General features: G+C 38.6%; 1 protein-coding gene across 1 annotated transcript; it reads right to left on the bottom strand.

Moving 5' to 3' along the window:
* Positions 1 to 11: 11 nt before the first annotated feature.
* OGA (O-GlcNAcase) lies at positions 12 to 26883 on the bottom strand. The gene is made up of 16 exons (XM_059054079.2): positions 25584 to 26883; positions 21845 to 21896; positions 21060 to 21157; positions 19389 to 19519; positions 17636 to 17807; positions 16352 to 16450; positions 14623 to 14907; positions 12802 to 12960; positions 11447 to 12060; positions 10881 to 11055; positions 7451 to 7536; positions 6387 to 6491; positions 5629 to 5714; positions 5155 to 5347; positions 3344 to 3503; positions 12 to 2154 (listed from the first exon to the last, which is right to left on the bottom strand). The coding sequence occupies exons 1-16, from the start codon at positions 25780 to 25782 to the stop codon at positions 2018 to 2020; spliced, it is 2751 nt and encodes a 916-aa protein (XP_058910062.1). The 5' UTR covers positions 25783 to 26883; the 3' UTR covers positions 12 to 2017.
* Positions 26884 to 27927: the final 1044 nt, after the last annotated feature.

Raw genomic sequence — 27927 nt, 5'->3', positions numbered from 1 at the left:
GACCACACACATTCACTTCAAGTTTTATTTTGCCTCTTGTATGGTCTTCAGATGGTTTTACAGTTCGTTTTCTACAGGAACTGAGCTGTGATCTAAACAATCAATGGAATACCACCCAACTGTAATAAATAGTCGTAACAATAGAAGATAGATAGCATAGCACTGAACAATCCTAGCAGCGTGGACATGTTTCATAGTTAGCTCTGTGACCAGAACACCAGCCAAACTTATTAAAAGCCAAGATAAAGCTGCAGCAAACTTGCTAAAAATCCTGATTCCACAGGATGACAACAATGGAATGAATCCTCCAGATAAAATGCTAGAACTGTCCACTATTGTACAAAATGTACTTAAAGAGAAAACCAAATGACATTAAGCCGTTTTAAACAATATCTTGAAGAAATCTTCCCTTCATCTCAGCCCTTGAAAACGCAAACTTGGTTCCCACTGTCCAACATACCTTACATATCCTGCTATCAGTTGCAGGTTTCTAACCCTGAATGTGAAGAGGCCTCCTTCGTTCATCTCACCCATTCACACTCACAGGCTTTGGTTGAAAGTCACTAGGTACAATGCTTTAAAAGACTCTCTTTTCAAAGCCCACACTGATGGAAATTTATGAAAGAAAATATGTTTTAAATTTCCTTCTCCTTGACCCTCCAGGCTCTCAGCTCAAAGTTAAACTGCTGATACAAAACTGCAGGGAAGCAAGATAACAAAATACTGTTACTAATCTATGGAGAAGCCAGCCAGCCATGATTAAAAAAATGAATCCTGCAGAGATTACCTGCTAGCCTCATGCTCAGAACCCTTAAACACACCAAATCTAAATTAAAATACTTGAAAGCTTTCAGAACCTGTGGTTAAAGGAAAGAGAAAAGGGTAACCGTAAGTCATTGGTTAAAGTGTGCTCATTCTTTTAAATTTGATACAAACATGCAAGAACTAAAGACTCTGATTTAATAAAACCAGTAGTAACAGGTCTTGAAATTAAAGGACAACTGACCTGTGCGCAAATGGGATCAATCAGTTCCTGAACCCTACTTGCCAGAAGTCAAAACTAACATTTCACATGCTGACCTGAATTGAGGTTAATTTCCAGAAGTGACTGCACTTTGCAACAGATTGAGTCCTATGAAGTTAAGCTCTGGTATCCAAAGTGGTCATAGCCTAGCCCTAGGTGGGAGGCACTTCGAAAATAATAAAACTTCTAAAAAAAAACAAACACAAAAGTAAAGAAAATACACTTTCCACTGATTTACATATTCAAAGTGCCATCTTGAATCACACCCTTTCATTTTCAAAAGGAAAATTACAAAAACAGTAAACACAAAGGATAGTCGGGTTACAGCTAGTTTAGTTTATATACAAAATTATTTACAAGTTTGTCACTTTTAGGCTTTTGCCACAAACTGCACATTTGTCCCTACAAAGCACAATATGCCTGAACCAATAATGGTCACAAGAGACAACTGGCCAAAGCTTTACAAAAAGCAGAAAAACCGCCCAAATTGAAATCATTTATTCAGCTTAAACTATGCCATAACCATCCCACTTGGACTCTCCACCCTGAAGCCTCTGAAACCAAATCTTTCTCATCTTTGCCATGTCCCCAAAGAATGAGGTACATTTCATTTAAGAAGCCAAGGAGGATGACAAATGATTTTGATTACTCTTAGGTGAGAAATGCAACCACACTGGATGCAGAAAACAGTGCTGACTACATTTATTGAACACCCCCTCCCTATAAGCCCACCTTAAGAGGTCTCTGCACCTAACACAAGACCCAATAAGGAGGCCCACATCTCTTTCATACAGGATTTACAGCAATACTATCTTTTTCCAACCAGCGAGTAGTCTCTAAGCATGATGAGTGAGTTTTACATAGTCGTCTTTGTTTCCAATCTGAATTAGCCGATCTGTTGCCGCTCCAGAGGCTGAGCTGTATGAAGACCCCAACCACCACCCACCAGGTGAAGTGAAGAGACTTCCCAACAGTTCACAGTGCCAACAAATGTCACAGGCTCCGACCAAGTATAACCACATCCTTTGGAAATCCTTCCATTTTTGCTATTTCAAAACAGCCTAACTTGCTGTAAAATTCCAAAATTCTTTTATCATCAGGTCTCACTTCACAGAACGCCCCTCGAGAGCCTAAGGGAAAAAAAAAATTCAAAATATAAATGTCACTTAATTCATAGAATTATGAATATGAATTGTAATTAATCTCTAATATATTTCAAAAAGATCATAGTACTGGCTTATCTATACCAGCCCCTAAATTTCATACAATTTAAAAAATCTGTATCAAAAGTCAATATTTATATTCAATACTGCAGTGATAACTACCTTAAAGTGATGGATATTAACTAGCTTTAATATGGTGATTATTTCACAATGTATTTCAAGTCATCAAATTGTATACCTTAAATATATACAATTCTTAATTGTCAAATATACTTCAAAAAAAATTTTTTTTTGCATGGTAACACTCTTCCCCAGAAAGAAAATATTTTGGCAAAGAGGTTGTAGGAAATGTTATATTTATGTAAAGTATCTTTGAGGGACCCACAGGGCAGAATTCCAGCCTATGTCGCAAGCCAATACAACCAGAATGTGTTTTATATGTTAAAGACATACCTCATACATCTGCATGATTCAGTTCCAAGCACAACACTGAGAATTATACTTTCATCGAACAGAGCTGTTTAAATTATCCCACAAAGGGGACATCACTGAATCAAATGATATAAAGATGCAACAAAAGTGCATCCTCACACATCAAGAACCCTCTAATTAGTGCTCAACAAGCTGCCCATTTCTGTATTGCCAAAGGTTAAAAAGTTGTTTTTTTGTTTTTTTTTTACAGCTTTAAAAGGTTGTTTAAAAAAAGAACATGCAACTGAACACTGTATGTTGCCTTTTTAAAGCCCAGAATACTCAATATCTGGCCCTTTACAGAAAAAAGTTTTCATACCACTAAGGTACAGCAAAGTATTTTTGAAGGTTTAAGTAACAAACTCAAAAAACATCAGTGACTCTGCATTCCTAAATGAAGTCTTCCCGAGGTTCGTTTAATTTTTAACTATCATTTATAAGTCTCCTAGCAAAATAAACATACACTTCTCATTTAATTTGGGCTCAAAATAAGCATTCACAGTGTAAAAGAGCAGTATTTTTCAATGATTAATACACATCCAATCCTTGCAGTACTAATAATTCAGAAGCAAAACCATAAATGGTGGAGAAGGGAATGTAAATTCACTTCTTTCTTTTTAATCCTAAAATAGAGTCCTGTCCCCACATAGCCCAAATACCAGCAACTCTACAAATATGTACTCACCATTAGCCTTCAGTGAAGACAGGAGGCAAGCCATCATGCTTTTGGCTACACTTGGATCAGTTACTTTTTTGTGAATATCCATCTTTATCAGAGAAGGGAAGTTGGCAAGGAAAGTTTCTGGCAACACTTCCTGCTCTTCATGGAAACTCAACATAATTTTCTGTAAAATTTAGGAAGAATCTCTTGACTTTCAGTAGCTACTCATTACGAATCCATAAATCCTAACTACAGAATTCAGTAACAGGAAAAGGAAAGCAATATTCAATAACTCTTCTGGTAATTATATAAAATTACCAAATGCAGAATTAATTAGCTTATAATTCTAGCTGAAGCGTTTTTATTTTTTTTAAAGTTTGTCTAAATGTAATGTGGTATACTGGATTGGATCCTGGAACAGATAAAGGACATTAGTGGAAAAACTGGTAAGTAAGGTGAGGAGTTTATAGCAATGTACCAAAGTTGGTTTCTTAGACTAGGACAAATGTAGAAAATGGGTGAAGGGTATACTGGAACTCTGTATTATCTTTGTAACTTCTGTACATCTAAAATTATTCAAAATAAAAAATAAAACAATTTTTTAAAAGTTTGTATTGCACAAAAATGTGAATGTATTTAACACTACTGAACTGTACACTAAAAAAAAAAAAGTTTATAAGAGACACTGGTTTTTCTTCATAGGTTCCTATGCTGAGAACTGTCAGACATGGAAAAGCAACACATCAACAGCTCAATCACCAGCATGCTGCAGTCATGTCGATGAAATCCCAAGTAAAGGAGCCTACTCCAACCCAGCCTCCTATCACATAGAGACAATGTCACAAATACAAGTCCAAGTATATACTCTAAAAGTATTTATTGAAAATAAAAATTATCTTCAAGAAGAAACTTTTTTTTTTTCTCTAAGTATTTTATTTATCATTAAAGAAAAAACACAGCAGCAAGTTCTGTGTTGGCTTCAATAAAACCAAATAGTTAATCTTTAACATAGCTACTACACTCCAAAATTGAAGTCAACACAGTCATTACTACAAATTACTTGGTGAAAGAATCTATCCTGAAGAGAAAGGAAATTAGGAAAAACAATTTAAACAATTCCTCCAAACCACACATTTATAAATATTGTCATATTTAAAATGCTTGAAAGGCATGAATTCTCCATAAATGGAAAAGCGGTTTGCTATTGGCAACAGAAAAAACTCAGCAACAGTTTACCAAATGCTTTAAAATTTAAAAGCTGTATCTGTTTTGGATTCACACTTTAGCAGTATTCTTGTCATTACAATAATGACTGCAAATCGGTTTATACTCACCTTCTCTCAAGTAAAATCTACCAAAAATTCCTCTGTATCTGGTGTGTGTAATGTTTACTGTACTTACAGTAAACAAGAAACTATTTTTAAAGTTCATTCCTATTAGTTTTTAATTACCATGAGAAAAGCATTATTGAGAAAGTTAGCTTCATTAGCACGCAAATGAGAGATTTTTAATTACCTAAACTTGCCCTGAGTACCCAAAGAAGAGACCATAACATCCTTAAGTTTGGTGCTTCAAAACAGAAAGGGAGAAAGAAGGTTCTTTAATTGTCTACGTTGTGCTTTTACTTGAGAAGTATTACAACAACGCTTCCAAATCAAAAACTGTAGAGAACAGTGGAAAATACCATGCTAATAAGAATAAGCCCTAATAATTCTTCTCTGTAAGAAATTTAGTAAGCACTGGGATTTTAAGATATATCTGCTTGCTTTTTTATTTTAATAAGTATTTTATTTTCTAAAAAATTACCATTGTATAATTCTAAATCTGTGTATTACCTCAGCTTCAGAGAGTTCTTTGTCACCATTTGGTTTGGTATACTTCTCCTGCATGAAGGGAATCCAGGAAATTTTACATTTTTTAATGAAGGGGGTCACATCTACAGTGCCCAGGGCATAACCACATATGCCATCTTCATCTTCTAGGACAAAACAGTAATCCAGGCTGAGGGAAAGCAGCCCTCCTACTAACCTGCTCACAAGAAAAGAGACCAGAGTGAGTTAAGTTACTAACACAAAACATTAGAATTCAGTGATGTAAGGCCCAATACACTCGAATGACAATGCGTGGAAACTACATTTGATGTAAATACAAACTGGAAATATACACATATTAATGCTCAGATTTTATTACAACTAAAGTAGGACTTCTAAAAAACTCTATTTCCAGTCAGCACCTCCCCTCAACCTGATAAACCTGGCTATGAAATGTCTACTCCCAAATCCAACAAATCCGAATACTTCATCACATACTTGTCTCCAATAAGGTCAGGCTGACTTTGAAAAGGTAAACCGACTCCATCATCATACATTTCTCTGCAAATCTTGTACACAGAAGCCTGAAAATATAATCTAGTTAGGCAATACATCAAGAAAAATGGCAACAGAATTTAACAATATGACTCATAAGTCAGAATGGACTTCTAGAAGAGGGAGTAAAAAAACGTTTGGCTTGCCGTAAATTATCACCTCTGCTTTGTTAAACAGATTTACTGAGTCATATTTGTAAAGCCATTAGAAAATAGCACGGTTATAGTAAACAGTGAGAATTGCTTTGCAGGGGATAGTTTTAGACAGTAAGTAGTGGACTCAAAATCCAGCGAACTATGAGGCTGAGTCTCTCTCAGTTTTCTATACATCCCAAATGTTTAAAACATGTTAGTATCTTTAAGCAGGCATGCTTTTTATTTCTATAGCTGATTATCAAGCAGCCTGTAAGCACTTCACAACTGAAAACTGCAGAAAATATAGAGGAGAAAATCAGCTGAGATATTGTTCAGTAATTCCAACTCTGAATACATTTCATCTATTTTTTTAAAAAAGAACTGACACGAGATGTTGAGTCCAAACTCCTTCAGCTCTTCTTTAAACATCCCATGTTCAATGTTTTAGTTAAACTTTCTCCATCTAAAGTTTTAAGACACAAAACTCATTCTTTTAACCACACAGTTCAAAGGAAAGGATTAAGTGTTCACCATAACCATACACCAAGTTGACAAATAGATGATTACCTCATCTTTAGGAAAGTATGGTCTGATAGTATAAACTTTGGAGGTCGGAGTCAGTGGGGGTGGTTGAAAAAAGAGGTCATTTGCCCCATCAATAGGCAGCAAACGCTGTGGGAAGAAAAAAAAAGGGAGATGATTAGTGTTGGGAAGATATTTACTTTTTTTAATGAGTGTGCACTGCAGATTACCAACTTAACATTAACTGGCTACTGCAGGCAGACCTAAAGAAGAGGGGTGTGCTATGCTTTACTAACAAAAACACCTCTTTGCTGGGGGAGGGGAGTGCTTCTGAATAGAAATTACCCAAACTGAGTTACATAGCTTTAGTGGCATACTACTGGGGATTTAAATATACAGTAAAAAAAAAAAAATTCTATTCCAATTATGACAAATCTATCTATTAAACCAATCTTATATAGACCATCTCTCACTAAAAGATGGCAGAACAGACTGTCAGGAGGAGAGGTTTGGTCTGAAGAGGGTTATCTGTCCAGGAGACGCTTTATCCCCAAAGCAATGCGCTTCAGTTTGCTGTGCGCAGCAGAGCACCTGTTGGGGGGAGAAAAGTAGAGCACCTGAAAGTCCATGAACAAATTCCAACACCAAATAAACTTCATATTTTGTTCAAATATTCATTCCTGGACTGTTCTTTCAAGTACAAGTATCACTTAATAAAATAATTGGGAAAATATCCAAATGCCCTTTCACCATTCATTTGCATAATCATTCATCCTTTTTGCTCATGGAGTTTCCACTGGCAGACAAGCATGCGCGCATTGTGCATTGCGGGCGCAGATTAAAATGCTGTGCGACCTGCAAAGAAACAATGTGAAGTGTGTACCTAGAGCCGCTGCGCTTCGCAGGCGCTGGGGGGAATTGGCAGCATCTCCTTCAGAAATTACTGCGAAAGAGGAGGAAAATTTGATTTAAAATCCAGCTATGTAACTAATTGAATTTGGGACTAGAAAGCCTTCGGCAGACCAATCCTTCCAGCCATCTGATGCGCAACATAAGGTTTCTCATAAGACAAAGAAAACGTCAATTCAGTTGTGAATTCATATTGATACCTGGAACTCTCCTGCTAGACCACCTCTAAAGGCCCAGGGTTCTTGGTCTCCAATTAAGAACTGTGCTGAAGAATGACTACGACACCCTGTTGAGATCAGATCCAAGCGGAGAACGTTACGAGAAAGGGGATTTCCTGGGGTCTCATACGTCCAACAAACTAACAAACACTTTGTGGAAACAGTTCTCTAACAATAATAATCCAGGGTTTCAGGACAAGGCTGTGATAATAATTTTTTAAAATTTGTAATGTTATTTCAATACTGATGTTCCTTCCTCTGATCAATGAATAATCACTGTTCTAGTGAAAGAGTTCTACCCTTCCTTAAATTATTGGAAGGAAAAAGTTTCAAGTTTGTCTGGGTCTCGCTTATATATTCCCTAGGTACAGCTGTAAAAATCAAGGCAGCTGCTTGCTCTGTAGCAAAATTACAGTAACTTTAAAGTGAAATGAAGTGAGATTGATGAGACATTTTATTATCACAGCCCATGAAGGAATTAAACTTGTCTGAAGTCACATTTTACATTTTGAGGAAGGGTACAGGGATGGGAAAAAGGGGGGAAAAGGGGTTAATCTTGTCAGAAAACTAAGGTCAGCAGAATAAGTAGAAGAAATTATTCAGTAAATTGACAATGAAACACAATGAGTACTTTTTTTTTCCTGACAAGGACAATCCAAATTCAGACTTGGCTAGTAACAATACCAGTCTGAGATTCTGAGAACTAAGGAGAGCCAACTGATGCTCCTAATTTGTCCACAGCTAAAACATACTTTTCTTGAAAGTATGACAATATCTGGCTCCTCTTATCAACCACTATAATCTCTGCAGTGCACTTAGCTCATACACGGAGTGGCAGGCTTTGAGGCCCAAAAGTCAGCATTTAAGGTCACCACTTAACCAACTCCACAGGCAATAAAGGAAGCTAATAAGATAATTAAAAGATAATTTGGAGGCCAAATCAAAATCACCTGCCTAGTCTTCTGACAAGATAAAGCAGCGCAATATAGTTCTTTTCCAATTGAAGACAGCATTCTACCTCCTGTTCAAGTTAACAGTCTCATCAGTAAAATACATAGTGTGCTAGTCAGACAGTCCCAAAGCAAACCAATTTTTTTGTTGACAATTCAGGCCCATTAAGAGATTATATCCAGGATTGTCATTTTTCAGGGGTAGGGGTACTTAAATATATATATATAATGTAATATTTGTAAAATAAATATGAAATAGGGTCAAAATTTAGGTTATGAAGAGAACCTGCCCCATTCCATAGCTCAGTGTAAACTTACACTGCAGGAAAAAACTACATGTCTCAAACTTTAAGATGAGCCAATTTCCCCTACCCCCCACTTTGAGACTACAACATAACTAGCACTTCCAACTATTACAATAAAAAGCTGCATGTACGAAGAGCTGTATAAATGAAAACATGGTTAATGCCTCAGTCGCTGCGCAAACGTGACTTCAGTTCATGCCTACTGCCCTTAAAACTACCTGAGCTACCTCACAGAACCTTTTAAGTTAAACTAACTAATCATGACGCGCTGTGAACATCTGCCGCTGTCCATCCAATAGTAGTAGAACTTGTGCTGAGGATTCTCCCATCTGTACACAATGGGGAAGAAGATAATAGAAGTCGTTAGTAATCAAAAGTACTGCATAGCCACATTCTTTAAAGGACTGAATGCCAGCTGGACTGGAGACTAGAGGAAAACAAAGGGTACTAATCAGTAACTCCCTGAAATTACTATAGAACCATGATAAGACTCTCTTTGTCGTGAGCTGTTGTAAAGCTATGTGGATGCCTAGATGATTATCTAAAGCTTCTAAGATGCTCTGACCTTGAGATTGTACAACAGCTATATACAATCTGGGAAAGCTGCCCCCATAACTGCAGAGTGCAGAGGTAAAGCCTGAGAGGAAAAAGCAGCAATACTGTATATAATCAAGAATTTTTACTAATTCTTGAGTTAAAAGCTGAGTATCAAATGTTTTAAGCAACACTTTCTCAAATTTAATGATCCAGATTGCAGGTTGGAAACTTAAGAACTTCAATCCCTATAAGGGTTAACTATATCCTCCTGGCCAAAAGCCTGGAAGGCAAATGCCATCATCCAACAATCAATACAGAGGTTTTTTCTAAACCTAAGGGCAGACTGTATCACAGAGAAGAGATATCCTGGAGCCTTTTAACAAGAGGAGGTCAAAATTCTTTTACCTGTTGTGCTACATATACAGGAACCCAAAATTCTCTATTTTCTTTTTTCCCCAATTTATGTATTTATTTTTTATTTTTGGCCATGCCACATGGCTTGCGGGTAGTGCCCGGACTAGAGATCGAGCCATGCCCTCTGCAATGGAAGCGTGGAATCTAAACCACTGGACAGCCAGGGAATTCCCTCTACTTTCAAATTAACAATGAGAGACTCTATTTTTAGCTGCTAATCAGTTGTATCACAGGAAAAAATTTTTTTTTATATTTAAGAGTCCAAAAGTATATACGCAGAAAGTGAGAAATCTCTTTGCTACTACTCCTGAGTTACTCTAAGCTCACAGTGTTTCACACTTCTATTTCACAGGCAAGAGTATGTAACCCATCATAGTATTTGTGACTACTATGAAAACTATGACATGTCAGTTAGCCTTGCTGCCTGCTGTGTGCTATGTATAAGTCCATTAGATATTCCTTATAGCTGGACTGAAAACCTGGAAATGAAATGAGATCCCTGGAGAAACTTGGCCATGCTGGTGCTTTTTACCAAGTTTGAGAATTTTTTAAAAAAATTAAAATTAAAAAAAACCCACTGTTTTCAAAAGAGAAGTCCATTTAATGAAGCAGAGTTTTCAGGGGATTGCAATTTTTATCCCCTGATAAAACCAATTACTTGGTAGAGGCATAAAGAAAAAGCTCTGTGAAATAATACCAAGCAGCACCAGAATAGCCTATCACTAAAGCTCGCATGCGCACAGGGCTGGGAGGATGGCTTCCTCTTTCCAGGCCCCCTTAGGTCATTTCAGCAATTGTTCTGTTAAACACAGCATTTATGTCATCGAGACAGAGCAAGCAGCAGAGAGCTTACAGAGTCACAATTCATAGTGTCTCATCTCCAAATCAGATAAAAGTGGTATACATGGTTCCATCCAGGAAGCATTCAGTCAGAGCAAGTTAAAGTCAGTACTTTCTAACACATTTTCAAGATATTTATGCTGAATTAGCCCAAGGGAGAAAAATCAACGTGCTCAGTATACTATTTACTGAGGCTTGCACCTCAAGTCTGTAACAATGGGTACACCTTTGAAATCTAGGCAAAGAATTTAAACACAGTTGGAAATTCATCAATTCCCTAAATGTTTTTCTCCCTGTGGGATAATGTCTTTTTTTTTTTAAGGGACAATATATCTGAGGAGAAGAGATTAGTCCTGGTATACCTACCTAACCATTGTACAAAAGACTTCACCATAGACATTATACTCTTGATATCCCAAACATAGGAGTACATGTCATAAAGGATTGTCCTGTTGGCACAATTGGAGAGCCGAGTGAACATGCCCATCACTAGTCCGCACATCTCTTCAAACTTGGCTGCCCGCGACCGCCATTCTTCAATCTATTGAGGATCAATAAAAACACTCAAAAAATTGAAAGTTTAACAACAATCTAAAACACAGTTTATAAACTAAGCTGGTTATGTTATCAGGTACCTGCAAATTTATACTAAACATTAAAGAATCAATGGGCTTAAACTTTTAAAGACAAACAATAAAAGTTTGTCTCCCCAAACTGACAAATATTCCTAAAATAATCAATTTTGACTTTCCTTCATTCCTAACTACTATAAGGTCAAACTAAGGAACTGTATATATCAGATTCAGCAGAGTCAGTACTTACTTCACAGAACACATTCTAAGATGTGGTCAATTCTCATATAAGACCTCCCCTGTATCAACAGCATGGGGAATGATCCAGGCCAGAGAAACAGGTAAATTAAGCATACTCACTTTTTCAGAGTCTTTTCCTTTACAATTGACACTGACAACACTGCTATTTGCTCGAAGCCACTGGAACTCTCGTAACATCTGTGCTCCTTTGGGTCCATGCTCATAAGGAAGGTAGAACAGGTCAGCAAGTAACTGCAAATCCTCCAGAGTTACTGGTTCTGCAGTGTACAAAGGCTTCTCATTTGGACCAGGCACAAACTGCTCCTTGTTTGTCTGTTCATCAGTCTGCATCGGGGCAATATCACTAATGCAATCTTCCTGCATAGACATCTCTGGGGATTTTGATTCAGCTATGCTCTCTTTATCAGTGTCCATTGGTTTCAATTCCTCCGCCATTTTAGCTTCAACAATCTCAGTTAGTATTTGATTGTCATTTTTGTGGTCTGTTTCTTCCTGTTTTTCTACTACCATGTCCATGGGTTCCTCATCTGGCTGTTTCTTTTCTTCTTCCTTGGTCAGAGTTGTAGGCTCACCACTCAAGGCTGCTCCCTGGCTCATAATGGGCTCCTGGTAAACAGTTGTAACTACAGTTGTGGCATTTAAAGAGGGTGCTGCAACTAGAGGAGTCCCATCTACTACATTTGCTTTAGCCCCACTGTGTGCAACTTGCCTACCTATAAAAACAAATTGCCAGAAAGATAATCAGAATTAGAAACAGAACAAATTAGATCTAGAGAAATATTTTCTTCTTATCATATCTCTAAGAGCCTCAATTTGAGATTCCAAATAATTTGAGCCCCAAGAAAGTACAATTTCTCTAAACCACTGGGAGGCGGGGAAGGGAAGAGAGGAGGGGAAACACAGATCATAAACATGCCAACCTATTACTTTCTTCTCTTTTGAAGCTCTGTATTTAAAAACTACTTCAAAAAAATATATTTTAAAAACAAATTAGCAGGCTTCCCTAGTGGCACAGTGGTTGAGAATCTGCCTGCCAATGCAAGGGACACACAGGTTCGATCTGTGGTTCGGGAAGATCCCGCATGCTGCAGAGCAGTTAAAGCCCGTGCGCCACAACTACTGAGCCTGTGCTCTAGAGCCCGTGAGCCACAACTACTGAGCCCGCGTGCCACAACTATGGAAGCCCACGTGCCTAGAGCCCGTGCGCAGCAACAAAGACCCAACACAGCCAAAAATAAATAAATTAAATAAATTTATATATATAAAAACAAATTAGCATTCCGTCAAAATAAAAGCTATTTAAGACCAAAAGTAAAATTTAAAAAACCTTATCCTCTAGATTCCTAAATTTCATTTTGCTCGGCAGGCCTATAAGAAGACACATCACAAATGTTCTTTACTTTATGTCTCAAACAATGTGATCCAACCCCCTTAAAAAGAAAGGCCAAACTCACTGCTGTACTGATGAGGTACGCCAAACTCCTGCAACCATTCTGTTAAAGCTAACTTTAGAGCCATCTGTGGACTATAGAGGACATCAGTTTCTATATCTTCATCACTGCCTTCATTTTCTAACTTTATCTGGATCGACACAGTACTGTCTTCACTATCAGCTGCAAAAAAGAGAAAGAGCACAAAAACAGTTTTCATTACAAAACACTAATTGTTACGGTAAAACTAGAGAAGCAAAGAACTGGAACAAGAACAAACCTTAAGCATAATATGCAAACACAACCAAGACCCTTCACTAAACCACTTCACCTAGAATAGTCATCTAAATGCATTGCTAAATGTAAAATTCCAATTGAAATAATGAATATTAACTTTAGAATCACTGGACAAGTCAGTCATAAATGTCCATTTATTATCAATTATTGGGAATGCAAGGTTAAAGGCACTATACTTCCCATAAAGAAAAGATTCCCTACTGTTCAGGGGCTTATAACTTAAAAAGGCAAATAATTATGAAAAAATAATGGGCAAATTAATAAATGCATTGAGGGGAGAAGAGAAAATTGAGAGAGAGCCCACATATGAGTACAGATAATAAGCATATAATGAAGAACCAGGATAGTGGTAGAGAAAATTAAGTCTGAACTCTCTTTGGCTTGGTATTCAAATCCCACTATTCTTAGCTTTCCTTCTTATTTCCCTGCACACAGGCCAGTCTGGCTAATGTCCACTAGTCATTAACGTGCTTCATGCTCTGCCTTAAAAGAGGTAGATACTAACAGCCATATATATACAGAGAGGATTGAGATTATATCCCTAACTCTGTGTTTTTTACTGGGGAGAGGGGGGTGACAATGACTGAGCCTTGAAGGGAAGCATTAATTCAATAAACAGAACTGGAAGTAGGGGTACAGAACTGAGAAACAACACAACTTTCAACTACATACCACTAAGCACCATCATGTGACATTTCAATACCCCCCAATGGGCCAAAATTCAGGTAACTTGAAATCTTCAGTGTCTAGTATTTTCATCTCTAGCCCACCAACCCTTTAATGCCCAGCAGACTTTACTCATACTTTGACCCAGTGTAAGTAACTCCTCCTCTATGAAATCATTTACCAGCACTTTTGCTTAGCAGAAGTAATCACTACCTCCTGTATTCCCCTTAGCACTCAGTAGATAATTATCTCAGCACTTACCATTCTATAGTACAGTTGCCTATCTGCTTCATCTAACACCAGACTAAATTCTTTCAAAGTAGGGACTATTTTATTCTTTGCATCCTTAGGAGTGTCTGATAAATAGGTGTTTAAATGTTATTGAAAAAACAACTAGTCAGCATTCTCCTACTTGGAACTCAATTAAGAATTTTTCATAAATAAAAATCAGTAAGTCATTGTCTAAAATGAGAATATGTTTCATAAATGTAAGCTGAACTTAAATTATATATTAAGTTAACTCAGAGGAGAATACGTAGCCATCTAAAATACACCATTTAATAAAATCACCTGAAAACAAATTCAATCAGAATTATTCAAGGGATAACAGGAACACTAAAAGACTACCTTGTCTAGTTACTCAGACTTCAAAGGCCAAGTCACATTTTAAAAACAAAGAACTGAGGCCAAGAAGTTATTAAGTAACTTGCCCAAAGGCAGTCCAAGCAGCCCTTTTTCTATCATATACATCTCATTCACAGGACTAAACAACACCTTAAAAAAATCCTTTTAAATCTTGATGACAAAAGAATGCGTACTTGCCAATGGTTCTACTTAATCCCAACTCTCCTCCCAAAGTCAAGAATTAAGTCATCTACTTACTCATCACTACATCTTTCCTCACTCCGTTCATGTTTGATTTGTACCAGGTGGCAAGGGTGTGGATAGCAACATAGTTGGCTTCAAATTCACAATTTGGATTAGTCAAGACTCCTTTTAACCGTGGGATCAGTTCTGTAGATCTTCCTTTGTATGGGCCCAGAAACAGTCTCTTCTGATCATAATCATTAGCATGAATGTTATCCCAGATTACTGGAGCTCTCTTAATAATCTTAGAAACCTCTTCAATGGACTCTACTGGAATTTCTTTAGAAACAACTTTGGGACCTAGAAATAATGACCACCATTTATTAAGACCCTCATATAAGAGCGGCATGGACATATATACACTACCAAATGTAAAATAGATAGCTAGCGGGAAGTAGTCAAATAGCACAGGGAGACCATCTCGGTGCTTTGTGACCACCTAGAGGGGTGGGTAGGGAGGGTGGGAGGGAGGGAGACCCAAGAGGGAAGAGATATGGGGATATATGTATACGTATAGCTGATTCACTTTGTTATAAAGCAGAAACTAACACACCATTGTAAAGCAATTATATTCCAATAAAGATGTTTTAATAAATTAATAAATTAAATAAATCCTCAGAGGAAATTTTTAAAAACAAAAACAAAAAGAGACTCTCATACGTGGTTCTTCAAAATATAATGCATATAATTTTTTATTTTCCTTGTTATATTTTCTAACAATTTTTCTTTTTAAAACAACACAGCAATATGTCCTTTTACTCAGCTTTATTCCCCTTGTCCTATATTTACTCACATCAGATTCCCAGAAATAGAATTAGGGGTTAAAAGGTAGGAATATTTAAGGTTTGGGTAACTTTCTTCAAAGTGATACATCAATAACAAAGAAATTTCCATGTTAACCATTTTTTACCATTATAATATATCCTCAATTAGACAAAGTCGAATTAACCTAAACCCTGGGAGGGTTTCTGCCCATAATTCTTAGAATGAAAGCTAATACAGCTCAGTGATTACTGTCAATCTAGCATTACAGCTTTCATTTTATAAAATACAACATTCTCCTAGTGCTGGCATCAATACCTGTTAGCCCAGATCCCTACAGATCTATTGTTTATCAGTAACTGATATTCAGACTAACTGAAAAAATCCTCAATGATTTTTTTTTAACATCTGTATAATTGCTTTACAATGGTGTGTTAGTTTCTGCTTTATAAAACCTCAAAGATGTTTTTAATACTAAATGAAGAATGTGTACTTTGTAAAAGAAAGAGAATTAATAACAAAATGTTCTGGTTAAGGCTCAGCTTTTTAAAAGTATCCAATTAGGGGCTTCCCTGGTGGCGCAGTGGTTGAGAATCCACCTGCCAAAGCAGGGGACATGGGTTTGAGGCCTGGTCCAGGAAGATCCCACATGCCGTGGAGCAACTATGCCCGTGCGCCACAACTACTGAGCCTGTGCTATAGAGCCCATGAGCCACAACTACTGAAGCCTGCATGCCTAGAGCCTGTGCTCTGCAACAAGAGAAACCACCGTGATGAGAAGCCCGCACACTGCAACGAAGTGCAGCCCCCTCTTGCCACAATTAGAGAAAGCCTGCGTGCAGCAACCAAGACCCAACACAGCCAAAAATTAAAAATAAAATAAACTTTAAAAATAAATAAAAGTATCCAATTAACCAGAACAACCAACTCCCAAGGTCCTAGTTAATTAAAAGTTTTACTGTCTACATCTTTTAAGACTTACCTGTCCACAGCACCTCAATTCCAGGTAGGAGCTTTTCACCCACAGTCCTTAAATAAGGAGACTGAGACACATTTGGATAACAGAAAGTGCCACAATATTCTGAATGTAGGGGGAAAAATTAATCAGTAAAACAGTCAGGAGTGAAATGGTCATGAGTTTTTGAACAGGGATAAAAATGTCTACCAATTCTAAATTATTTTCATCCAAATGATAAAAGGCCTTCATGTCATGTCCCAAAAGAAGTAAACTCAAGTAAGTGGGTAGTTCATTTATGACTCAACTTATTAAAAAAAAAAAATCAAATCATAAAATCTGATATTTTTCCTCCAGTATTAGGACAGATCAATCCTTATGGTCCTATGGTCACCAGAAATACAAGTTTACTAAAGAAATAATTAGAATTTTTAGCATTTTCTACATAATTCTGAATTGCCTACATTTCTCAGTTACAATCAGAGGCCAAATAGACGGGATTGATAATATCGTAATAGAAAGAATGCAATATTAGGCCCCTGGCTGTTAGTACTCAACTACAATTGATTATAATTTGCAGTAAATTAAGTAACTACCAAGTATGATCTTATTAAACACTGAGTAGTCACATAGTATCAGACCACTGAGATAAGGTTCATGGCTCACAATACTCTAAGACAAGACACATACACAGTTAAATAAATTCAGTCTAAAATTTCTTAGAACTTTTTAAACTCTTCCTGAACAAGAAGTCAAGCCTAGGGAAGTTTTCTTACAGGCTGAATTTTGAGAGGTAAAAAGAGGAAAAACATTTTCAATGGAAGGAACCAGGGAGAGATGAGAGGGGGGAAAAAAGGAAAAGGGGGAAAAAATTATTAAGCTTTCTATGTTGACTACTGGAAGTTAAGAGCCCAGATGGGAGTGGGAGGAATGAAAAGGGATACAGATATGCAAGGGCAGAAAAAAGGAACAAGTAGGAGGATATGAGAAGTGACTAAGTTAAAAGCAATGTAAATTTGTTTTCTAGCTTTCATTTTTATAATACTATCCCCTCCTCTAATCCTGAACATGTAATGTTCATATACTTCCAGTACCAAAAAAATACATAAAATCTTTTGCCTATTCAGTTGTCATTTACTAATCCCTAAAATCTCTCCAATTTAAGATGTGCAGAAATATCTTCTAGAAAAAGAATTCCTACCTTTATATACCAAAGGGAGAGGGGACAACACAATAAAGCCTATACATGGTCTTTTGAAAGTTATATATTTCAAGAAGACTAGTTAAATATAAAGCTATTATATACAATACCTGTGGGACAGAAGAGGAAAGTTTCTGGCTCTCCTAGGTACTGATAAATTTCATTTGTGATGGAGACCTGGGCATGAGCAAAAGAACTGAATACCTCTTTGTCAGCTGCACACATATTATGGTCAATATCATCAAAAAGCAAGGCAAATGACCTGCATCCAAACTGAGAAACCTAGGAAAAGGGAAAAAAAAAAAAAAAAAAAAAACAAACAAGATGCTTTACCAGTTCATCTTACAGAGTAAAAAACACAGGATTTCAAATATTAAAGTATATACTTAATAGCTATACTTAAAAGTCAAATATTTTCCTTAGTAGAATGTTCAATGCCAAGCCACTGCCTTTATATTTTCTATGTTAAACAGCTAGACAGTTTTGGGACCCATTTTTTCAATTGGGTTTGAATGCAGTATGCCAGTATGGCTAACAAAGCTTCTATAATGCAGCTTATCCTTCTACCTCCTTCACTGCCAACTACAGAAAACCAAACAGAAAAAAAAAAAAAGTGAACAATAAATAAACTCTAAGACATGACAAACCCAAGTCACCTGTTCCAGTCAAGATACACTGATGCTAATTAATTTCTTTGCACATAAACCTAAGCCATCAATCAGAAAGACCAACATAGTAGAATATGATCAAATAGGTAAATAACCTTTTAAAAGCTTATTCACAGAAATTTATCTAGTTTAACTTTTTTTTTTTTTTTTTTTTGGCCGTACCACACAGCTTGTGGGATCTTAGTTTCCCGAAAAGAGACTGAACCTGGCCCCAGCAGTGAAAGCACCAAGTCCTAACCCCTGGACCACCAGGAACCTCCCAAACTACTTTAAAGTTTTTACCAGCCATTTTAATGCCACCAATAATATAATTTTTTTTTTTTTTAAAGGCCACACTGTACAGCATGTGGGATTTCTTAGTTCCCTGACCAGGGATCAAACCCACACCCTGCGCATTGGAAGGGCAGAGTCTTCACCACTGGACCGCCAGGGAAATCCAATATAAACTTTTGCTGAAAGAAACATATACAGGGGACATCCCTGGCGGTCCAGTGGTGAAGACTCCACGCTTCCAATGCAGGAGGTGCAGGTTCGATCCCTGGTAGCGAACTAAGATCCCACATACCACACAGCCAAAAGAAGAGAAACATATATATATTTTAAAAAACAGCACACTACTTTACCAAAAAACATGTGCATCTTTTATGTTAAGCAGAATTTAGACTCCAATCAGGTTCACCAACAGTTTACACGTTTACCTAGTTTTTCTTCTCATTTTGGGAAACTAGCCAATCATGTCCAAACTGAATTACATCTCTTGTCCATATAACTGAGTGAACCTATTTCTATAACCTCACTCAGAAATTCAATCAGGCACCCAACAGAGTTTCTGGAAATGTGACTCTGGACCACTCAGAATCTCCTGGAATCTGAGGTAAGTCTCCACCTCAAGTCTTTATTAAGAATCTCTGGGAATGGAGCCTAAAAGAACCCTTTTAAGCATAGCTTCTAAGCACTGTTTTAAGGCAGTTCTTATGCAAACTGAAGTTTGAGAAGCAATGGTACCTCCAGTAAAGCTCTTTTGACTCACTTTAGAAAATATTCCTCTTATCAAAAGAGTTAAAGTAAAAAAATTTGTACAGAAACAAAGAAGTACTATGAATTTGGTTTCCCTTTTACATCATAAAAGCAACTCCAAAAACTTTTATTAGTTTCATGTACTGATTCAGGGAAAAATAATGAAAAAGGAAATTACCTGGTCCAGTTTGCGTTTCAATGTAGATACTTCCTTGGGGTTAGAAAAGGTAATATCCAATCCAGGTGAGATAGCATAGATGAACTCTATCTCATATTCCCGTGCAGCAGAGATGAGAGTCATAAGTTGCTCTAAAGAATAGAGTCCATGATTTAAAAAAGCACCACAAAAACTAAAAGGGCCTTCACCTTTAAACTGAAGGTTATTTTCTCCAATTTTCAATGAGTCAAGAAAAAAAATAAGTCCCTTAAATTCTACAAAATTGTCAGGTCCAATGTGACAATACGTAATGGCACAAACCTGATGTGATTTAACGTCACCCTGAACTCAATAAAAGCACTGTCATTTCTCAAAAATACTGAATTAAGCATCAATTCTCTTACTGAATACAAAACATTTTTATTTCCTATAGTATTTGAGAGGTATGCTTTTGTTTTTGCTGTCTCTGTACAACTGGAATTCCTAAATAAATCCATCTACATATAGCAACTTTATAATTTGGAAAAAAAAGAAAAATGTGTTCTTAAGAACCAGGGTTAAGTGATGGCCTTAACAATCTTGACATCTTTGTAACTACAAGAAAAATATTCATCACAGTTTTAAGTCTCTAAAATGTGAAAGACAATTTTCCTAAGTAAAATGACACTCCATAATGTCATAATTCCATAATTCCTAAGTAAACTGACTATTCCATACCACAGGATATATCTTTAAATAACTTTCCGTGGTATCTCTCAAGACAGTCATTTGACTATATTTTGATCATATTAAATTCCATTACCAGCATCACCAGAAAATAATCAAGTTGAAGACACTTAAGTTATATAGAGTAGTAAACAACAACACTAGATAGAGTTTTAATTGCTTTTCATAGTTTAAGAAAACTTTCTGCCTTCAGTGCCTTGACTGGGCTCTGTAACCAAATATCTTGTTAGCTACCATTTAATTCCAGCTATGAAAATGTTCCTCCATTCACTGAAGTCCCCAAAGAAAAGCACCACTTGTCTAATTTACTTCTCTTATTTATGAATTTTATGTAACTAACTCGACATAAGAACACATGAACAAGGATAGTTCAGGATGGCTTTTCACTTCAGTATAGGCCCAGACTAGGGTGAGACCCTTCTTCATTTTAAATAAAGACAGGACCAGCAACAGAAATCAAGTGGTCAAGACCAAGTCATACTTGAGCCTGAAGCAAAAGGATCAGTAGTACTAACCGTATCTTTAAAATTTTGGTATTTTGTTTGTGGATTTTTTGCATTACTTCTGGTTTAAAAAATGGATAATAAAGTATTATTTATCTTGATTACTGATTTTTGGAGTCCTTTAAAATTTGCACCGCAGGCAGGCGCCTCACTTGCCTTGCCCTAGGCCTAGCCTTGCTTCAGCACCTCTTTGTCTAATGGCCCACTGTTTAGTCCACTGGCAGAAGTTAAAAAGCATAATTTATGACCACAGAGCAGGTGAAGTCAGACTGGCATACCTGTAAATCACACCATGGCTACACATTGTTAGAGCTACTCTTTCAGGATGCACTAACACACAGAGTTACCATATAAAATAAAACTACCTACAAAGTGAAAGTGGAATACTTAATTCTTGTACATTTAAAATATAGCTGTTTTCTTCATGTACTCAGAATTTATGGATTAAAAAGAAAAAGATTACCAGCTTCCTCCACTGAATACATCTCTCGCCAAAACATCCTATGTTTGTAGTCATCTTTTGGAGCATACAAATATGTATTTAATTCCCATTTCTGGAGCCTTAAGAGGAGAAAAAAATTACATGTATATAAACAAGCAACATGTATAACCTGTAAATCTAACTTATTTTCCTTTTCTTGGAGCGGCTCCGTCTCTTAAAAAGCTAATATGCTGGTGGCTTCCCTGATGGCGCAGTGGTTGAGAGTCCGCCTGCCGATGCAGGGGAGGGGACATGGGTTCCCTGGTCCAGGAGGATCCCGCATGCCACGGAGCGGCTGGGCCCGTGGGCCATGGCCGCTGAGCCTCTGCGTCCAGAGCCTGTGCTCCGCAACGGGAAAGGCCCCAGCGGTGAGAGGCCCGCGTACGAAAAAAAAAAAAGCTAATATTTTGGGGCAGTAGCTTTTAACCTTTTTGTAATCCAGTGGAGTTGTAAAAAATTAAATAATATAAGGAATGTCAACATATTAAATAGTCTTAAATAAAAATACAACAGCTCTGAGTAAGACAGATGAGCCCAAAACCTATCCAGCTTTCCCAGGAAAGTTTGAGAACTACTGGCTTAGGTTAAGAAGAGGAAAAAGACCAAGGTAAAGTAACTTCTGCAACTGAGAAATCATCAAACTGCACCTGGCCTGAATTATTCAGTGTATTTCCTCAAACAAAAGGAAATGTTAAAAAAAAAAAAAAAAAAAAAAAAAAGGAAATGTTAATAGTTTAAGACTCTCCTTCACATAATAAAAAAATTACCTTCTAAAGAGTTCTTTTCTCTGCTCCATAACCCATGGTCTTCCATAAAACCCTAGATCCAAAGTAAGAATGAAATTATAAGAATGTGATAAACTGTCTACTGAGAAAAGCAGGTTACAATACATACAATACCACTTTGTAAAAAATATGTACAATATACAAAGATCTGAAGGATGTTTAGTAAAACATTAAGGTGTTTTGGGGTGATATTTTATTTTTATTTTTATTTTTTTAACATCTTTATTGGAGTATAATTGTTTTACAATAGTGTGTTAGTTTTCCCTCTACAACAAACTAAATCAGTTATACATACACACATGCTCCCACATCTCCTCCCTCTTGCATAACCCTCTCTCCCACCCTCCCTATCCCACCCCCCCAGGCGGTCACAAAGCACAGAGGTGATCTCCCTGTGCTATGCAGCAGCTTCCCACCAGCTATCTAATTTACATTTGATAGTGTATATATGTCCCTGCCACTCCCCACTTCGTCACAGCCCACCCCTCCCCCTCCCAATATCCTCAAGTCCATGCTCAAGTAAGTCTGTGTTTGGGGTGATATTTTAAAGTGATTTTAATTCCCTTTTTGCTTAGGTAAATTTTCTGATTTTTCTACCATGAACACTTATTATTTATGTGATAAAGTCATCTAAAAATAGCTAAACATCACCTTTTTTCACTGCCAAAAAAGACCAAATATGTTTAAATCTAACTTTTAAAAAGATTACCTCAATCTTACAGTGGGGAAAGGGGAAGCAAAGTAACCACAAACTGCTAATAATAACAATTACTATGTAGAAGGGGAGTTAAACCAGTTTTAGAGGGGGAAGGGGTGAAAACAAGTAAGGTAGGGAAAAAACCAGGGACAGAATTAGAAAAGAATCTGATTGATTTAATTTTATGATGGCTTCTTTTTTTTTTTTGGTTCCCAAAATCACAAAAGGAACCCCAAAAATGCCTTAAACTACACACAACAAATTCAACATTGGAACTGGCCCAAACAGGAAACTCTCAAGCAATCTCAATTCCAGAGCAAATGTATGAACTGATAATTCAAGAATGTGACTCACTCCAGAGTATCCCAGATGGGGGCAAAGCAATAGTAATGCACACTGCAAGAAACAGAACTGCAAAATGATGACTTAAGTAGTGGTATAAGCACCAAACTGGTATTTAGAGCTGCGGCTTGTGCTAATCACACCTTACAGCTTGCCTAACCTTTATTTTCCACCTGTCTCAGTCTAATCATCTGCAAGAGATAAGGACAACCTCTCAGGAGTATCATAAAAATGGTTCAAATTGTGTTTTGAATACATAATGTTCCTTACACACACACACACACACACACACACACACAAAGTTTAAGAAACTAACTCAAAAACCAAAATTTCTGAACAGTAATAAGCTCCACTCTAGATAGAATGGTTACTCTGCACCACAAACACAACGACAGGCCAAAGAAAAATTTGTTACATACTAATATATGAAACTGTGGCACTTTCAATCTGGACAATTCAATGGTTACTGTCTTACAGGTGATTTAAAATATTAGGTGAATTTCACAAGTCTTTATAGCTTTCCTACAACAATGCATTATCATTTTTCTCTTAACGTAGTAGGCGTTAAACTTTCCTTCAGAGCTGCTTCAACATGAAAAAAAATTTTTTTTTCAAGTGCCTAACACTTTAATCTTCAGAAATCCTAACTTTGCTCTTTGAGAGTAAGGTTCATGGTTTTAGTTAACTGGCACCCCAAAGAGGAAGCAGTGCTGTTACACATGAGTTAAAATCAACAAAGGTCTGCCCATAGAACGTGCAACACTATTCACTTCATTAAACCGAACCTAAGATGAACTGGGGACTTTGGTGATTATGTGTCAGTGCAGTTCATACTTGGTTTAAAAAAAAGTCTTAAAAAAAAAAAAAGAATTAACACTCAGGGTAGACGTTTTTAGCAAAACTTTTGTTTCACTTTTATATATGTATACATATTATATATGTGTGTGCGTTTGTTGGATTGTGATGTAAAATGTACTTTTTATATCAAAAAAGTTTGCAGGCCACTGTAGTTAAATTATACTGGCAAATAAAAGCACAAATTAACCTCAAAAATAAATAATAAATAAAATCAACAAAGGTTTGTGAAGGAAAGAAAAGCAAAACAAACACCAAAAAAATATCAGGTGCTCAGTCACCAAGAGAATATACTAGGGAATTGGAAGGAGAAAAGACGACAGACAGACAATTCTAAGTAAACTAGTTCCCTTTTAATACTATTCTGAAAAACAAACCAACTGATCTAAACCACAACTAACTTTTCTCCATAATTACTGAAGGTGTAATGGACAGGCAAGTTTCCTTATATTCACTTTAGTCTAGCTCTAAAATTTCTATTCCCCCAGCACTCCTTTCCCACCCTCCACCCCAAGATCTTACATAACAGTCAGATTCTAGCCCTATAAATACATCAATGGATAAATCAAACAAAGCAATCATGTTTTCATAAACACTGACTCCAGTCAAATACACAGGCAGTTTTCCATTCTGTTTTCCCAAAAATTCTGCAAGACAGTTAACTTTGCTGAACCGTTTCATTTCTTATGGTAGCTGCCAATTAGTCTGTTCTCTCCTACAATCAAACTTTATCTAATATAGCATAACCACCACCCATCTTTCAAATGAATACTCCGTGAGTACCAAAGCTCTCAACCAAGAGGACAATCCTTCTTTCCTTTTCCACATCTGTTTTTTTCATAAAGACCAGTATTTTTTACAGTGTTACTCCTATGCACACCACATATAGGAGAGAACTAATAAAGTATACAGCTAAGAAATCCTGGGTCGGCCAAAATACTTCAGAAAGTTCAAATACATGCTGTACTCCAGGAAAGAGCAATAATGAAACTGATTCATGCTTCGCTTAGAATGCACAGCCGAACACTTGTTCATTACATTCATAAACGGTAATACTTCTGGTCATTTTCCCCAACCACCAAAAAAGTCCAGCATTCCTTTTAAATGGAAATGGGAAGGAAATGAGAAGGGAATTTTTACACCTCTTCTGCAGTCACTAAAATTCCGTATCTCAAATACTATTAAAGTCAAAGCTTCATCCCTCAGATGCAAGGCACAATAGTTGGCAAAGAGCAATTTTCTAGGCTGCAAATCAATCTTCAAAGGGTGGGGGGTTCGGGACTGGCCAGCAAACAAACAAAAACACAAGAACAAACAAAAAAACACAAGAACAAACAAAAATTCTAAGCAAAAAGGAATTTGTAAAACTGTAAGCCGACAGTGCTTCTCTTCACTCCAGGAATACAACTAGTACACCTGTATGGGTAGTCTTTTTTCCAAAGGGTGGGGACGACAAAACTACACACATCTCTCCATTTGAACACAAACCACCCTAGGGAATAACATCCCAAGGTACAAAGACGTAAAACTCAGAGCCTAAGACTAGACTCCTTACACCGCCTCCATTGAAGCATGCCTGGCTCCAAGCCCAAGGCGGGTGGGGTCAGGCTTGTTAATAGCCGGGAGGGAATTCGACGCCGTTTCAGAACGCGAAAAAAGACCTGCCCATCCTCTTGCCTCTTCCCTCATTTCAGCAGGGTCAAATTTCAGACCCAAGGGCAAAACCCCCTTTTAGAGCCCCCTCCCCCCACAAAAAGGAAAGAACGTATTACTACTGGGGTGGAGGGAGGGAGGACGCTCTTGCCCAGCCCGCGCCACAGTGCTCACCTTCCACCACGCCACATAGGAACCTCCGAGCCCCTCCTGCCGCCCCGGCCACCGCTGCTCCCCCGGCCCCTGTTGGGTTGTCTTCTCCGGGGGCTGGAGCTGCCTGCGGCTCCAACGAAGCGCCCGCGGAGGCGGCAGGGTTGGAGTTGAGCTCGCTCTCCCGCTCCTCCAGCGCCGCCTGGCTCTCCTTCTGCACCATCCTCCTGCCCCCGGCCGCCGCCACCTCTGCAGGTCTTCCTCGGCCTCCGTCCGTAGGGCCACGGGCCCGGAGAGCCCCAGAAAGGGCCTCGGCTCTAAGCGCGCGCCCCTCCGCTCTTTCCCCTCCCCCTCTGCCCTTCCCCCTCCCTCTCCGCAGGGACCCTAATGCCCGGATGAGAAGGGCGGCGGCACCAGCGCGAGCCCTTTGTCAGCCGCAGCCTCAGCCTTAGCTGTGGAGCCGGAAGCCTAAGCGGAGAGCGAGGATGCGACCTCTCGTTCCCTGGAGGCAGATAGCCAAGGCTCCTTTTCTCGTTCTCAGTTAGCTTCTGCTGCCCTTCCGATAATCCTACTTCTCCCGCTGCCTCCTCCCGAAGCCCCTGGATCTCCTCTGCTGCTACCCCTACCTCCCGCTTCCTGTTTATCCGCACTGCGCCTGCGCCGGAGACCGGATCAGACCGGTCCCCTCAACCCGACTCCCCCGCCTTCTTTTGGGCCAGCCTATTGAGCTTCATTCGGTAGGGGGAAGTAGAACAGACAAGCCGCGAAAAGCGGAAGGTAGTGAAGGCAGTGGAATGTACCATTTGTATGCTCGCCACCCCTCCAGAACGAGCCAGACTCCCTGGAAGGGACCATTACCCCACCCGAAAAAGGGGAGAATGGGAGGAGGTTGCGTTGGGGCAATAAGGATGCGGATAGGGCGGGGGTGGGTGAAAAAGAGAGGTGTTTACTCTCTCAATGCGCAGGCGCGGAAATCAAGCCTCTAGTTCTTAAAGAGACAGGAAGAAACTGACCTACTTTCTACTGAGATTCTTCTGACAGGTTGGTTCATCACATCAGCCCGACCCAGGCTCGGGTCTATGAAGACAACACTCCAGGAAGCTCAGCTCACTCCTCTGCCTTGGAACATTTTCCCCTACCTCCAGCTTGGCGCTAACCCCTTTTAAAAACTAAATCAGGGGCTTCCCTGGTGGCGCAGTGGTTGAGAATCCGCCTGCCGATGCAGGGGTCACGGGTTCGTGCCCTGGTCCGGGAAGATCCCACATGCCGCGGAGCAACTAAGCCCGTGAGCCATGGCCGCTGGGCCTGCGCGTCCGGAGCCTGTGCTCTGCAACGGGAGAGGCCACAGCAGTGAGAGGCCCACATACAGGGAAAAAAAAAAAAAAAAAAAAAAAAAAACTAAATCATTCCTACATTCCTTCATTCAGCTGACACCTATTGAACTTGCCCCATGCTGGCCTCTTGGGCCACTATGAGCTCACAGCATGGTGCAGACTAGCGAGTACACACATAATACCCACACGGTGTACCCAAGTGTTGTGGGAGTTCAGAGGAGGGACCGACTTCATCTTCTTTTGGGTAGAGGCAGCGGCCATGGCTTCACTTTCGAGCTGGGTCATTAAAGGTTAAATAGGAGTTAGCTAGGTTGAGTAGGAGGGAAGAGAAGAGAGCACTCTAGGGGAGTACAAATGTAGGAAGGGGCGAAAAGGCCTGGCCTGTTTGGGAATGGGGAGTGTGAAGTGTGTGTAAAGGAGAAGTGGGACCCCTTGGGCTTCAGCATAAACATCATTTCCTTGTGGAAGCCTTCCCTGAGCCCTAGATGGGCTTGGGTCCCCTTGCTATATGTTCTCAGGGCTCCCTTTGGTTCTGTCATAATGCACTTGTTGGCTGAGAGATCTGTGGCTACATGTGAGGTATAAATGTGAAATAAGCATCTCAGTCTCATTCTGATTATTAAGACTAAGAATGTCCATCTTACACTTGAATCTCATATTAGACTCCTCCAGTGATAGCCCAACTTGTAGCTCCATGAACTCTTATAGGCCCTCTTCTTTTTAGTCATGGAGTGTTAAGATGGGGTTCAGAACAAGTATTTTCTTAGGGGACCTCCTGTGATGACAGTTGGGGGCCACAGCAGCTTCACTGGATATTGTGGTCCTTTGGGGGATTCGGGAGCTGTCATTCCAGCTGACCCCAGCCCTCAGTCTCATGACACTTTCCTCTCTGCTTCACTTTACACTGTGGCAACTTCTAGCAAGTCAGCCACAATTTCATCTATTCTCCATAGCCAACAGTCTGGGGTCTATGACCCAGGCAAGATGCACCTTCCGTATCTGTACTTCTCAAACTTGAAGGGCAATTCTTGCCA

The sequence above is a fragment of the Kogia breviceps genome, chromosome 2 (assembly GCF_026419965.1).
Source record: "Kogia breviceps isolate mKogBre1 chromosome 2, mKogBre1 haplotype 1, whole genome shotgun sequence".
Lineage (NCBI taxonomy): Eukaryota > Metazoa > Chordata > Mammalia > Artiodactyla > Physeteridae > Kogia > Kogia breviceps.
The sequence above is the reverse complement of the archived record's forward strand: the minus strand, read 5'-3'. Positions and strand labels throughout refer to the sequence as shown.